Source organism: Cicer arietinum, chromosome 7 (genome assembly GCF_000331145.2).
Source record: "Cicer arietinum cultivar CDC Frontier isolate Library 1 chromosome 7, Cicar.CDCFrontier_v2.0, whole genome shotgun sequence".
Lineage (NCBI taxonomy): Eukaryota > Viridiplantae > Streptophyta > Magnoliopsida > Fabales > Fabaceae > Cicer > Cicer arietinum.
The window spans coordinates 1,221,549-1,235,715 of NC_021166.2; the positions used below are offsets into that span (position 1 = coordinate 1,221,549).

At 36.5% G+C, this 14,167-nt stretch overlaps 1 protein-coding gene and 1 pseudogene across 1 annotated transcript in view; one reads left to right on the top strand and one right to left on the bottom strand.

Annotated features, from left to right (window-relative positions):
* Positions 1–1,263: 1,263 nt before the first annotated feature.
* LOC101504100 (phospholipase A I) overlaps positions 1,264–14,167 on the bottom strand; it is a 13,557-nt gene continuing 653 nt past the window's right edge. Inside the window, exons 2-19 of the mRNA XM_073370992.1 lie at positions 13,878–14,167; positions 13,087–13,234; positions 12,631–12,709; positions 12,397–12,550; positions 12,100–12,309; positions 11,765–12,010; positions 11,286–11,448; positions 10,934–11,194; positions 10,711–10,832; positions 5,508–5,669; positions 5,180–5,369; positions 4,931–5,067; positions 4,569–4,707; positions 4,181–4,384; positions 3,625–4,093; positions 3,312–3,528; positions 3,131–3,220; positions 1,264–1,868 (exon numbers count right to left, since the gene is read on the bottom strand). The exon at positions 13,878–14,167 is cut by the window's right edge and continues 5 nt beyond it. Coding sequence (XP_073227093.1) covers positions 1,434–1,868; positions 3,131–3,220; positions 3,312–3,528; positions 3,625–4,093; positions 4,181–4,384; positions 4,569–4,707; positions 4,931–5,067; positions 5,180–5,369; positions 5,508–5,669; positions 10,711–10,832; positions 10,934–11,194; positions 11,286–11,448; positions 11,765–12,010; positions 12,100–12,309; positions 12,397–12,550; positions 12,631–12,709; positions 13,087–13,234; positions 13,878–14,167 — 3,716 coding nt within the window. The 3' untranslated portion in view covers positions 1,264–1,433. The remainder of the gene's footprint in view (positions 1,869–3,130; positions 3,221–3,311; positions 3,529–3,624; positions 4,094–4,180; positions 4,385–4,568; positions 4,708–4,930; positions 5,068–5,179; positions 5,370–5,507; positions 5,670–10,710; positions 10,833–10,933; positions 11,195–11,285; positions 11,449–11,764; positions 12,011–12,099; positions 12,310–12,396; positions 12,551–12,630; positions 12,710–13,086; positions 13,235–13,877) is intronic.
* Positions 6,122–9,312, top strand: LOC140921067 (uncharacterized; annotated as a pseudogene).

Consider the following 14,167-nt stretch of genomic DNA (forward strand, 5'->3'; position numbering starts at 1 on the left):
CTTAGACCTTAATTGTGTGCTTTTTGGGTAAGGGGGTCCTATTGATTTGCTGTCTTGCTGATAATTTTTGTATTGCATGATTCTCTTTGACTTTTAAAATTATAGTTGATAATTAATTATGTTTGAAATGAAATGATGCATTGTTTTGAAGAGAAAAAAAAAAGTCTCATGTACATTTTAAGAGCCGTCTCAATATTTTTAGAGATTAGATTCGAATCTAAAAATTAGATTCTAAAATTAAAAAACTCTAATACCAAGATTCTTACATTTGGTGGTGGTGGTGGCGGCTCGTAGTATGCTACATCCCTTATCAGAGTCTCACATTGGTGGCAAACTAACTATTTATTTTAGAAATACAAATATAAAATTTTAGTATGTTCAATTAACAAAATTGAGATATCAATACAATTCTTCAAAAATTAAGGTATACTATAAAAAAAAAATAATTATGTCGTTCAATAAGTGTCTAATAATGGAATATAATTCTCACAAATAACAATTTATCTACGAAATTCAATACGTACACAGTCAATCACCCACTGATCTGATTAACTGATTAAGTGTGAAATAAAGCACAAACAATCAATAAACCAAAATTGAACACACTATTTTTTAGGTTCTCCATGTATCTTCATCTTCACATTTGATGCTTTCTTGTTTGAGGCAGTCAAGCTAAATGTTGGTATTCCAGTGAGAATTTGAATCTTCGGTCCCTACAAGTGAAAGGCTAGTTCCTTTCCTTAGACCATCTCAGGTTGTTAAATTTAAAGATTTTATAATATTTTATGTCACTATTGAATATTGATTACTATTATTTTCAACAACCAACCATTATGCATTCATGAATGAACTCATGATTCCCGTGGAAAAGCAGCATAATCTTTGTCTTCTGACAAGGATTAATTGGTCAAGTTTTTCTTACTTTTTCTTCTTGATTTCAGCATTAGACTTTGGAAGGAAGATCTGCCAAGTCAGAATATGTTACAAGTTTCAGTAATAACTTGCCTCGTACTTACAGAGGAAATGAACTTCAGGTGTGATGCCAATGAAATATTGAGACCAAACTATGGTATAGTAAATGATGGAGAATATTGTAACGGAAACATTTAGAGCAAATTTAAAATTGACCCTCCCAATATTTTGATTTCATAAGTTTGAAATTTAGTTCTCTTCTAATTAAGAATGTAACTGACTTTTACAATTGGTAAAAAAAACTACTTTTAAATGATTTCTTCTAAACTAAATAAAAATGTATTAGTCACATAGGCACAAGGGAAGAAATAAAGTTACAAAGGGATATAGTATACAAATGACAATGCACATGTATAAGCCTCAAAATTTGTTATCGACTCTATAACTTTATATACTCTCAGAGACTCTCATTCTTTGTTTTCGTTTTTTTAATTATTATTTTGAAAGATTGAGAGAACAAATTATTGTAAGCCAGGGAGATGGCACACATATCCCATTCTTCGATAAGAGGCATGTTGCAATGCAACATTAACACTAGCACCCTCCCTAAATAATGAATCATACAACTGACAAATAAATTGTGACAGTTCCTCTTCATCATCGTCCCAAATAGAAGTGCAGTCACCATTTTTCTCAGGGTCACTGTCTTCCCAGTCACTTACTGGACTTGCAGGTATGTTTTCGTCATCTGCTTCATCCTCTCCAATTTCAAACTTCCCGTTTTCCATCAAATTTAACTCATTGCAACCGTCAAAGGTAGTCAACTGAGACTCAGGGGGTTCATTTGAAGGACATATAACAGCTTTGGCGCCAGAATCTAGAAAGGCCTTGATAAGAGCAAGAGTAGGTCCATACGTCCCTGTGCATAGAATTATCCTATCTCTCCAAGCTCCAACCTAGATTTTATTCAAGATACCAATAAAAGGAAAAATATAGAAATGAGTCAGAACATTTTCACGTATATGACAGAGGATCTAAAGCTCCAAATGACTAGCAATTTCTCTCCCGTATACCTCCTACATCAGGGAAAATGGGGGTTGTACTGGAGAACAAAGACATCATACAACACAAACTCCAGTTCATCGTAAATTGAAAACATAAAAAGGAAAGCATGATTCTCATCTGACATTAGGAAGCTATGCCAAGCTATTATTGGGATACTGTCATTCTTATTTTTTAGAAATGCAAAAAAGTAGATAAAAGTGATTTCATCTTTTGTATATTATATGAAAGAATTCCGTTACAAAGGGACATGCAGTGATTGAGACTTTATATTAGCATTATCCTGCACTAAGTGAGGTGTTATCATACACCCTCTTCTAACTAACTACAGAAGCGGTTATGCTGATGTTGCAATTACAGAAGTCTAGGCTTAATGCTAATAAAAGACGTGCTGGTATTACCTCTGCACAGCACTGCTGTACAGATTTATAACTGCAGAAAAAGTAAACTACCTAATTGAAAACTGTATACATCTCTCACATTCTTCAAAGCAAAGCTTGTTTCTAGAAAACTACCGACTCCGGACTCACTATAATCAAAAAAGTGTTTTGATTTGTCGAATTCAAATATAAACGAATGACAACTAATCTATCCACATTAAATGTTCGTATTAAAAAAATACCCTTACATTAATTCATTAATGTTGTGAGAAGATAACCATTATAAAGGCATAGGCTAGTAAATGTATTTCCTTTTTTACATGAAATCAAGATAACTAAATGCACTTAATTATCATCCTTCATTCATAAGTGTGAACATAGTCATTTTTGTTTATAATTTAGTCTAGAGGGAGTATCACAAAAGATTTTATTAACATAAACAAACACCATAATTGCCAAAATGATGGCTGTAGATGATCCTTACAGGCTTACAGTACCCACACAGTCCAGATGCTTTAAAAATTAGCCAAAGCTATCATAACAGTAAAATCATACTCGGATAATATGGAGGAGGTTCCCAGTATATTCAACCATAAAAGGCCAGGCATAATCAAGGGACTAGCATTTTTATATCATAAACCTCAAGATCAGAATGATGAAAGAGAATGCTGCATAAAAAGCCAATAAGAGTGCCCTAATAATAGTTTAAATGATACTCCGTCAAAATGCACATCTAGAGGACAATTAGAAAATTAATGTGGGAGCAAAGCACATACCATCCATCGTACATCTTCGGAGGATATGTGCATAGAGGGGACAGTCCTGCGAAACATATACGAACCAATTTCTTGATTATCTTCCATTACCTACATAAGATATATCCAGCTCAAGTTTCTAATGCATACGTTAATTTGATTTCAAAACCTTACAAAGAAGCACAAGAGGACGGAGATATACCAGGGTTTGACGGCCTAGATATCGGTGAACAATGCCTCCGATTTGGAAATAAGGTTTAAAGGCAACTAAATCAGAAATGGTAGAAATACTGGCCAGGAGAGATGCGCCCTTTCTGCGATGGCTCCTCATTGTTGACAACAAACTGAATTTTACATTTTGTAGAAACTTCTCAGCGAGCTCTCCAGGTTCAGCCACCACAAATACATCATTGTGCCAACTAAATAAAAGGGCAGCATGATCAGGATTCCGTTCGCATGTAGAAAAATGAACTGGTTACCATGAACAGGGATTCATAAAACATAGTAGCAAATACCTAACAATTAAGCCATCAGTGTCAGCTTGAAGAGCCAAATGGATAACACCCACTTGTGGAGAATTCTGCAATTTCTCATGCAATGCTTTGACAGGCAAAGAGAACTGCCTAAGCCCTCGAGGAGACAACGGAGGTGATGCAACTGTTTTTCCCAGTTGGCCATCTAAACTTAAAGGGGGGACCAGATCAATTCGTCCAATTCTTTGACCAATATCAGGACTATACACAAGTGGACTTGAAGGGAAGCTTCCTGTAAACAGAGGTGACGCAAATGGAGTTGGGAATGTAGATGATGGGAATGTCTTTACAATCCCAGACAAACCTTGCATGAGGGATAGGCGTATGCCATTACGAGCACAAAATGACTCAAGTGTTCGAGCATGGTGGACCAATCTCCCAGAATCTGGATTATGTGAAGCTTCAACAAGTAGTACATTACGCCTCCACCCTAAAGTTGGGCCATTCGCACCTGATAAAACAATAAAAACAACTCAACATTTAGCGGGGGTCAATGAGAGTGAAATTTACGTCATAAACAACATATGATCCACAATACCCTCAATTGACTCATTTGTCTTGGGTAATTTAGCTTTCAGATTCTCTGACCACTTCTCCTCATGCTGGAAAGGAAGAAGCAATCTCTCACACGCATTCTCAAATGCCAGATGATTCTGTTGTGTATATTCTTCAACTGCAGATTCCATCTTTAGCCAGATAGTTGGATCTGTCTCATCAAGTTCCATATCACAGCGTTCATCAACTGTTTGGAAAAACACAAAGAACACTTACTGAGAATAAAGTTCTTTTGAATTCTTCATTAAACAGAGAAAAAAATGAAGTTAAAATTGAAAGAGAATAGGAAACTTCTGAAAATTGATTCAAATATTAGATGAAGGAAAAGGAAGATTATTACATTCCCATACTCCAAAACACAAACAGGATACCTGGATTGAAACGAAAATAGTGTATCTCAGGAAGCATAGGTAGCAATGTACTTAACGCTTCCTCCACCCTATCAACAGAGCATGCACTCTCAACCAAGACCTGTCCAGTATCCATATACCGCCAACCACCTTTTCGTATCTACAACAGTATGAATGTACAATAATAAAATTAGTAACTCAAGAACTTTAATAGTCAATGACATGTCTCTCAAAATAAAATTTAATAATAAAACTCTTTCTAATTTTCATGTTTACGCAAATGTAGAAGCAAGTGTGACACTGGAATAATTACCAAGATCCTCGATTTTCTTTTCCAAATGCAAGAATATTATTACATATATAAAACAAAGAAGATTAGTTACCCTAGTTGGAACAGAACCGCATCCTATCGAAACCAGACAATCAATTTTTGTGTCAGGCCACAGAAGCTGTGCTTCTCTTACGGCAAAAATTGTAGGATTATTTGCGACTATTGCTCCATCTTGCCAGCGGTGGATATCTTAGGGACATTGAAGGATGAAGAGATACATGTCAAAAACAATACAGAAATGGAAATAACAAAAACTTAAATACAGGCAACTCAATGCAAATAACAGCAGAGCCATCAGTACCATCAGAGAAATCATCAAGATAATATGGAGCAGCAGACGATGCTCTAATAGCCTGCCACACTTGGTGCTTACAACTCCCAATGAATGCACTGCGCTTATAGCCCACTTGTGCACTCATAGGTGATGTTAAGACAGCGATCCCTGAACTATCTGATGTTGCAAGAGCCACCTCCGGTGTTCCAGCAGGGTACTGCATTTGTATATGGTAAAAGCAGAGAGGGTGAGTGGGGCAGAGAATTCAAGATAAGAAATAATTATTATATTAACAACCATGAACGAGTGTAACTTAATAGCCAGTATAAAGACCAACACAATATTAGATCCATACCTGATAGTTGCGAAATATAAAAGGTTGTGCTGGCATCATGCTCACTAAGGTTGATACTACAAAAACTTTGGGAACATTTTTCACAGCAGAATCTATTAATAAATCCCCATCTTCATCAGCACACATTTCCTTCAACAGCCTCTCAAACTGATCTGCACTGTGCTGCAAGACAATAAGTCAAAATACTTTTTTTAGGGCATAGAAATACATAGATGATAGATATAGCTGTCCAAATAGCTAATAGCTTTAGAGAAAAGAATAAATATATTATGCACTTTGTTAATAGCTATCTAGCTCGCGCAGCAGCTTCGCTGCTTCTATAATAAGCACTGTCATGGTTGAATTCTGTTATAGTCATTAGTCAGTTCTTTTTCTTTTTAAATGACAAATATTAGTTGTGGGAGTTAAACTTATGACCTCCATGTGTCTCCAACCCTTATGTCCCTCCATCAAATCACCTTATCACTCTTAGTTAGTAAGTTCAGTTTAACTAATTCAAACTGACTAGTCTTCTATAAGTAGAACTTTTGTAACACATTCACATAAATGCAATTTAGATACAGCTTTCACTTTCCATTAGTTTCTTTCATTTTCTCTTATGATCAACATCTACTATGGTATATCGAAGCTTCCTTATGAAGGTTTCATCAGAGATTACATACTTCATAATTATGTCGTAAGTCACTTGATTCCTCCATGATTCTTGACTGAAGTAGATTGTGATCTTGGAAACATCAACCCTGAATCTCCGAATGGAAGATGTCGGAATTCAAGTGTGAGTGGTTAGTCTCATATTGACTAGGAATGGAGGAAATGTTGAATACATAGGAGAGGTGACCCATATACCCATTGCCTTAAGGTATTGGGTTGAGATGTAGTGTAAAGGTCTCTTAGGATTCCTGGACGTTTAGTTCGTTGCTGCTGCCGCGCTCATTCGGACTCCCCAACAGAAGCATAATTCAATGCTCTTCACATGGCTTCTTTCTTTTCTATCAGAATCCATATTAATGCCGGTGGTTCATTGTATCCATTCCTAGAAAGCCTGGTAATAAATCCATAATTTCTCTCATGTGTAGACTGTAACACTCCAGCCCTAACTGTTACCGACAGTGTTACTCACAACCTTCTCACCCCCTCTTTCCTCTCAATAGGAAATAACGAGTTTTTGCCTTCCATGGGAGTCGAACCCGGTACCTCCCAGCCCTTACTGTTATTGGCAGCGTTACTCACGCTTCTCACCTCCCCTTTTCTCTCCATAGAAAATAGCGAGTTTTTGCCTTCCGTGGGAGTCGAACCCGGTATTTAGGGGATAAGTACCGCCTTCTTATTCCCACTACCAATTGAACTGCAGTGCCGATAACGGTAAGAGTCGGACTATTACATAGACCACAACAAAGTCTCAGCCAGTTGCATATATGAATATATCATAAAAGATTATCGTGCCATATATGAATATCTTGCGCGGAGCAAAGCTATCATTGACACACTCGTGTCTATTGGTGATTGGTTTCCCACCATAATCATCTAGAACTATACTTGAAGGTCTTCCATATCTATTATTGTCTTCTCCGACACGTATTGGGGGTGAGATCCTTATGTCTGCAAGTCCGCATCTGGATCATGTACTTGTCTTAGTGGGTGCTTCGAAGTCACCATTTCCCCGACGGCAGTGCGTGGTGAGCATGAACCTACACGTAGGAGAGGTGAATCTTCGCATTCCAAAACATGTGCATATACCAAACCTAATATCTTGGTCAGCACTGCTTGCATAGATTTTGCGGGTGCAGACGTGCAGTCCTTGATTAGTATTAACTGAGTTAAAAGTAAAAATCGAGTGTTTCATGCTAGGACAAAACATATGGAGCTCTACATCTTTGAGCAAGAGAAAATCCTCAATAAGAATCTCATACCAAACCTCATGTCGACACTCTCACCAGTGACCAAAATGTTCTTTTCTTTTTATCTTCAGCTTAGCTTCTATGTTAGAATATTAAAAAATATCTTATAATATTTTTTATATTATATTAGAGGAGTTATTTCATAGGATCAATTTATAATCATAGAGATATCTTAGAATATCTCTCATTATTATTATGATTTGTTCCTGACTTAGGATTGAGCCTATGTTTCTCTATAAATAGATATTAGTATTGAGTCTTTTGTAAAAAATATGGCATAAAGTTATTATTAATAATATCTAAACCCTTATTATTTTATCTCCTCATTTTCTCTAAAATCCCACAACTTCAACATGGTATTAAAGACTATTTCGATCCTCCTTGAACAATTTTGTCATTGTTTCGCTTCCGAGATCCCAACAGTTTGAGAATATAATCATAGTTTCTCTTTTCCAACTTAATCATTCCTTTTTCAAACCACTGCCGTGACGCATTCTGACATCGATTTCACTCGTTTTCAGTTCAATTCGCTACTGTCGTCGTCACTGCCATTGTTTCCGGCGATTTTTCAGACAAACGGCCACTCCATCAACTTCGCCTATTATAGATCGGCCCACACCTAAAAGCACGTAGCCGAAAGCCACTGCACGCGCCCATACGCGCCTTACCGTCCACCGCACGTCAGATTCACGCATTGCCGCTTTTCCCTAGTATCAGAAAAAGGTTAGAGTCGACTAAACTCAACTTGCCGGGAAACACTGCCGGAGTTAGTCATCGCAGAAAGGAAGGCTGCCATAAGCACTGAGGAACTCCAAACAAATTTCAATCACGACTTTACTGGAACTCATAAAAAATGCTTACACCAATTCAAATCACTTGAATTACCTTCTGACTATCCAGTTGTCCTCAATTTCATATCTTATTTTCCCTAATTTGAAGTATGAACTTCAAGATGAATCTTCGTCATTCCCCGTTAAACCCCTTATTGGATGGAAAATTTCACAAATTGATACTCAAATAATTGAGATTAACAAAAAGTTTCTCACAGAGCTTAAAACAAAGGTCAAGAGTACCGATAATTTGGAAAAGGATGAGTTTATTGGTAGTTTATTTTCCTATTTTGAAAACATTAGAGACCAAATTGGGTTTCCGTTGAGATTGATTCATCTGGTGGTAGTGGTTATTGTAAGGTTTGATTTCCAAACTTGAATTTTTTATGGGTAAAGATGTTGCTAGCTTGGTTTTGGATGGGTGTTTTTTTTTTGTGGTTATGGGAATTAGTTGAGGCTTTGATTGTTAATGGTGTTATTGTGAATTCTTGTTACCCAAGCCTCATTACAAGGTTAGTGGGAAAAAAGAGATATGACTTGATCCGTTTGTGTTGTAAGCATGCTTTTGATCTTGGTTCATCAGAAATATTCACCATTTTGAGGTATTTTCTTTCTCCGTCAAAAGAGGCTTATAACTCTATGGTATCTGTAAAGAAGGAGTGAGAGAACCAAGCAATGTGGCCATGGAGAAAGCAAGTGATAGCAACCTCAAGCTGAAGAATTCGATTGTTGCAAAGGAGACTTCTATTTTGTTTATGATAGCGTATGATGGTTTTTCTGCACCTGAACTTTGTTTGCATTATTTGATAGTGTCATCAAACATCAACAATGTGACGTTATCCCCTGCATTAAATAAGTTGAACGGCATGGAGTTGTTGAATTTGATTCGCTATTTAGCAAAGTGGTTGAAGAAATATGAGAGATTTCCTCAAGCTGGTCCATATCTGAAAGCCTCGCCGGGTTTGGGTTTGAAAGCTTGCGATTGGATTCCTAAACTTAAAGATGTTGTAAACGGTCTTGTTTTGGTACTTGATGAGAAATTTTTCTTCATTGGTGTTACATCCACAGTTTCATTAGTGTAGTGGACAAACTAAAGATTGAAGTATCAGAAGGAAGGGACAAATTGCCCTTACTTTTTGGGCTTCCTTTTTACTTTCTTGGTGCACGATTATTCTCTCTCCGAAAGTTCCAGATTTGTCCTTATTTTTCAATTTTGATCAACGAAAATACGCGTCCTTGTTCAAACAGCCGTTATCTGTCTTGTTTTGGACGCATTTTCTCACTCTGTTGATCGATCATGATTTCGTTTCGTTAAAGTCGCGTTGCTTCTTCTTCGATGTTTGTCATGCAATTTAGTTCTTACTAATAGATTATAACGGTGGCTTATATTCCCACCGACGATCATTTCGGTGGTGTCCCTTTTCCACAAAAGAATCATACTAGTGATGACTTTTTTTTCCATTCAAGGTCATTCTGATGGTGTCTTTTATTTTCATGATTCACGTTACCTTGGCAATTGGTCCCAAATGTACTGGCTTGCCTTTCTCTCCCTAAAACACGCCTATCTCCTTGAAGCAAATTCAAATTTAAACATTTTGAGTTTGCGATAGTATTGGTTTGAAGCTTCCAAGTGAGCACGCCTCACATTGCTCAATTGCTTGCCATGAATTTATCTCATGCTGATGATTATTCCAGATATCTCGCTAGGTGATATTTATAGCAATACTCTCTGACTTTACCTGCATCCCTGAATTGTCTTTCCATCTTTTTTTATTATTTTGCAGAGCAATACATTGTTTTTGTTGTAACAAGCTAAAGCTTAGTAAGCTTTAGCTTGAGGGGGAGTGTTAGAATATTAAAAAAATATCTTATAATGTTTCTTATATTATATTATAGTATCTTGAGTTATTTCATAGGATCAATTTATAATCATAAAGATATCTTAGAATTATTATTATAATTTGTTATTGATTTAGGATTAAGTTTATGTTTCTCTATAAATAGAGATTAGTATTAGTATTGAGTCTTTTGTAAAAAAGATCGCATAAAGCTATTATCAATAATATTCAAACTCTTATTATTTTCTCTCTTTATTTTCTCTAAAATCCCACAACTTCAACATTCTAATATACTGTCTTCAACATAAAATTTGTCTTATTTCCGCTCAATTTCTAAAATGATTGTTCCAAATATCATTAACACAAGAAGCCTATCAAGTGAGAGAGTAGAGGAGCTAATCTGGACCATTGACATGAATGATTGAGATTAGTTTTGCTTAAAATTTAATATTGATTATTCATTTATGGTAGCTGGTCAACATTAATTCCTATCCCGAGAGCATGTTTTTCACTAGATATGTTCTCCATATGTGTGTGTGTGACAGAGAGAGAGAAGGGGGGTGATAAAAATTGACAATACAAACAAGCATAAAGGAAATTTATCAACAACAAAAATGTAAACGAACGAAGTGCATACTTTTGATCCGTGAACAACAACTCTAAAACTTTGTGATGAACTCTTATAAAGTTGATCTAACTTTTCTCTCCAAGTTGCAGCTTCGTTGTCCTTGGGAACAGGCTCAGCAAAAACAAGCTTCCCTGATTAAAAATTGAATTAGTTTATCAAGAATGGCAGGGCATATTAGCAAGTCCATAAAATTTAAAATTATAACTGTGCCATTTTCAAGAAACATCCTCACCAAGATTCTTGTATATATCTTCACATTCTTCTAAAGTCATTAGCTTCATCCCAAGGGCAACAGCTAGCATGCCACCCGTTGATGTACCACATATTAAATCAAACAACTCATGTATTCGTTTTCCAGTTCCCTTTTCAATTTCCTTTAACATTTGCACGGTTGCCAGACCTTTCATCCCACCTCCATCCATTGAGAGTATGCGAAGCCCTTGCTTTGCAACTTGTCTCCCTCTTATTGCACGCCTCAAGTTTTCATTTTCTCCTACAACAAAAGCAAGAATGAATTACCCCATTCAAAAATCAGAATAAAACATCCTGAAAAACATAGATAAATTTTATATCCAGAGGCAAACCAAGAATTGCCAAAGCACGTGCTGCAGCTTTGTAAACACGTGGTTCAGTTGCAGCAGCCAGGCGTAAGAGAAGTTCTCGCAAGCTCTCAGAAGTAACAAGTATGCGGCGATTCTCCAGACAAAAGGCCAAATTCCCAACAGCTAAAAGAGCTAGCCTTTGCACCTATTGAATAAACCTTTAAAACTAAAATCTTGTACAATGTAAGGGGTTTGTTTGATTTCAGAAATTGTTTAGTGTTTTCATTTTTTTTTCTCTCTTAATTACAAAAATACCACTTTGTTTTTGCTTTGTTATTTGTTTTCCAAGATTTGTACATGAAGCAATTTTTTTATAAAAATTCACTGATTCCGGTACATATCTTTGAAAACAGAAAACAAAGTGAAAATATGGAAGTTTTCTAATTTAAAATTGAAAACAAATGTTTTATCAAACCAAACAGATTGTATGAAATCAGTATGACGAAAAGAAACTAACTTGCCTCCGGATCTTTATAGGCACATAAGTTTTTCAAGGATTTCAAAACATCCTTGGTCAACATCTTCACAGCAACAGTATCAGATGTGAAAGCCAACTTAACCACAACTTGCAAAACAGATATAATCTCTTCCCGACCTGCAGATTTCAGAACTATTCCAATTGGTTGCATGATATCTGCTTTCATCAGCTGCAGTGCGACAGAATCATCAGAGGCAAGGGCTGAAAGAGCAGAGCAGGCTTGTTCAACCTGCAAAATATCAACAATAATCACAATGACCAGATATAGCAGCAGAATAAATTAAAAACCCGGTGATCTCTACACCCATTAAAACATACCACATGACAGTTGTCACTGCTTATCATACTTATGAGCTGCCGCACTGCATTCTCATCTTTACCAACAAATACTCTATTTCCTTGGTCTTGCATAATCTTTCCTAGAGCAGATGCTAGTAAAGGGTGATGACAAGAAGAAAAACGGAATATAAGAGAGAAGGCGGCACTAAGTTTATGCCTAGATGCACCAAAATAAGAATTGTTTTCCATCTGCAATGACCCGAAAAAGTATGTTTACTTGCATATTTAATATGTTTTAAGATCAGAAAATAGTCTAGTTAGTTTGCAAAATGCTACCTCTATTTGCACATTTACTGATCTCAAATTTTCATCTGCGACAATCCTAATATTTGCAAGAGAAAGGTGACGAAGTTTGTGCAGGGGCAAAATTTCTGGAAGAAACTCAAGAGGATTTCCAAATAGCCTAAGAACACGTAGTTCAGCCATAGCCCTATCATACATGGTAACAGTAAGACCAGAAGAATACATGAAGTCCAAACAATTTCACACAAAATCATCTAACCCAAAAACCTGAAGTCAAGAAGAGGCCTAACAAGCCTGTTGTGTTCCAAAGACAACTCCACCAACTCCACACACTGTCTCAGTTCAACTGCTCAAAAAATAAAAATTAGATAAAAGCTAGAAACACTAATCTTAAAACCTGAAATACTTCAGGAAATATCTCAATGGTAAATACTACAGGGCTGGACATTGGATGTGCTCCTGGAAACCATAAGATCATTTTTAATGCATTGCTGCATTAAGTGGGGCCCATAACTTCCCTTACCCAATGCAATAGTTTTAGGTTGCTTGCGCCATGTAACGGTTGTAACCTAACACTGCTAATTACTAAGGCTGTTGGTTTATGTTTACTCAGTGCACTTAGAAGAGGAGATGATAATCTTTCCACTTCTATTAGGCACACATGAAAACACCGGATTTACTATTATCCTTGCATGGTAGTAATCCAGACAACGAGAAGCTTACCCGGTACAGAGACAAGCAGGTTGTTGTCAACTCTGAGCACTCTTAAGCTTCTTAGCTCACCAAGCTCGGGTGGCAAAACAGCCAGCTTATTGTTATTTAGATAAAGTTTTTCAATCTGCGGTAATTGTGTAAGCTCTACTGGAAATACCTGTACATAAATACAGTGTTAAAAACATCCCTGATCCAACTCATTCGTGTTTGACTTCTGCGGCTAAATTATAAAATCATTGCGCTTCTAGAGCATCATGAAGGAGATAACAGGCAAGCAAACACAATAATACAACACGAATATTTCATGTTACTTAAATAAAGCAGAGAATAAACAAAACCGCACTAACTAATTCCTTCATTCAATTTTGGAAATTATACATATCAATCAACAGCCAGCAGATTTACAAAATTATTTGCCAATAGTCATATAGTGATATTCGAATGAAAAAGATAAAATAAAACCTAGTTTATTTTTTTGGGTCTAATGACAAAATGACAAGCACTACCAGTAAACTCACCCACACAAACTAGAGATCCCATATTCGATTCTAGTCAATGTTCAGCCTAGCAACATGGATATTGTAAGTTTAACTAGACCTTATGGATAATAAAACTACTTTATGTTAATGTGTTGCAAAATTGAACTCGAACAGATTGAAATTCATTAATTACAGAAAATCATACCTGAAGAAACTACCGCAATCAAAGAAAAATTAAATTAAAGAAGAATGAGGTTACAATAAAAGGAACATAAAAACTAGAACTCGCATTGAATTGATTAACGATAAAATAAAGCTCACCGTCAAGCCACAGCCACAAATACTGAGCACAGAAAGACTCGTCCAATGGTGACCGCCGGCACCACCGCTACCGCCAGGAACACCATCTTCAACATCCGGCGTCGAAGAAACCAAATCAGAGCGCAACAATCGTGTCAAAACACCAGTACCATCACTCTGTTGACCAGATACAACAGCCTTAGCCAATGTAATAGCCCTGAGTGGTTCCCTTCTCTTAACAACCTTCATATCCAAATCCACCGCATCTTCATCATCACGAGGTATCAACTCAACCACCACGGTATCCTGCG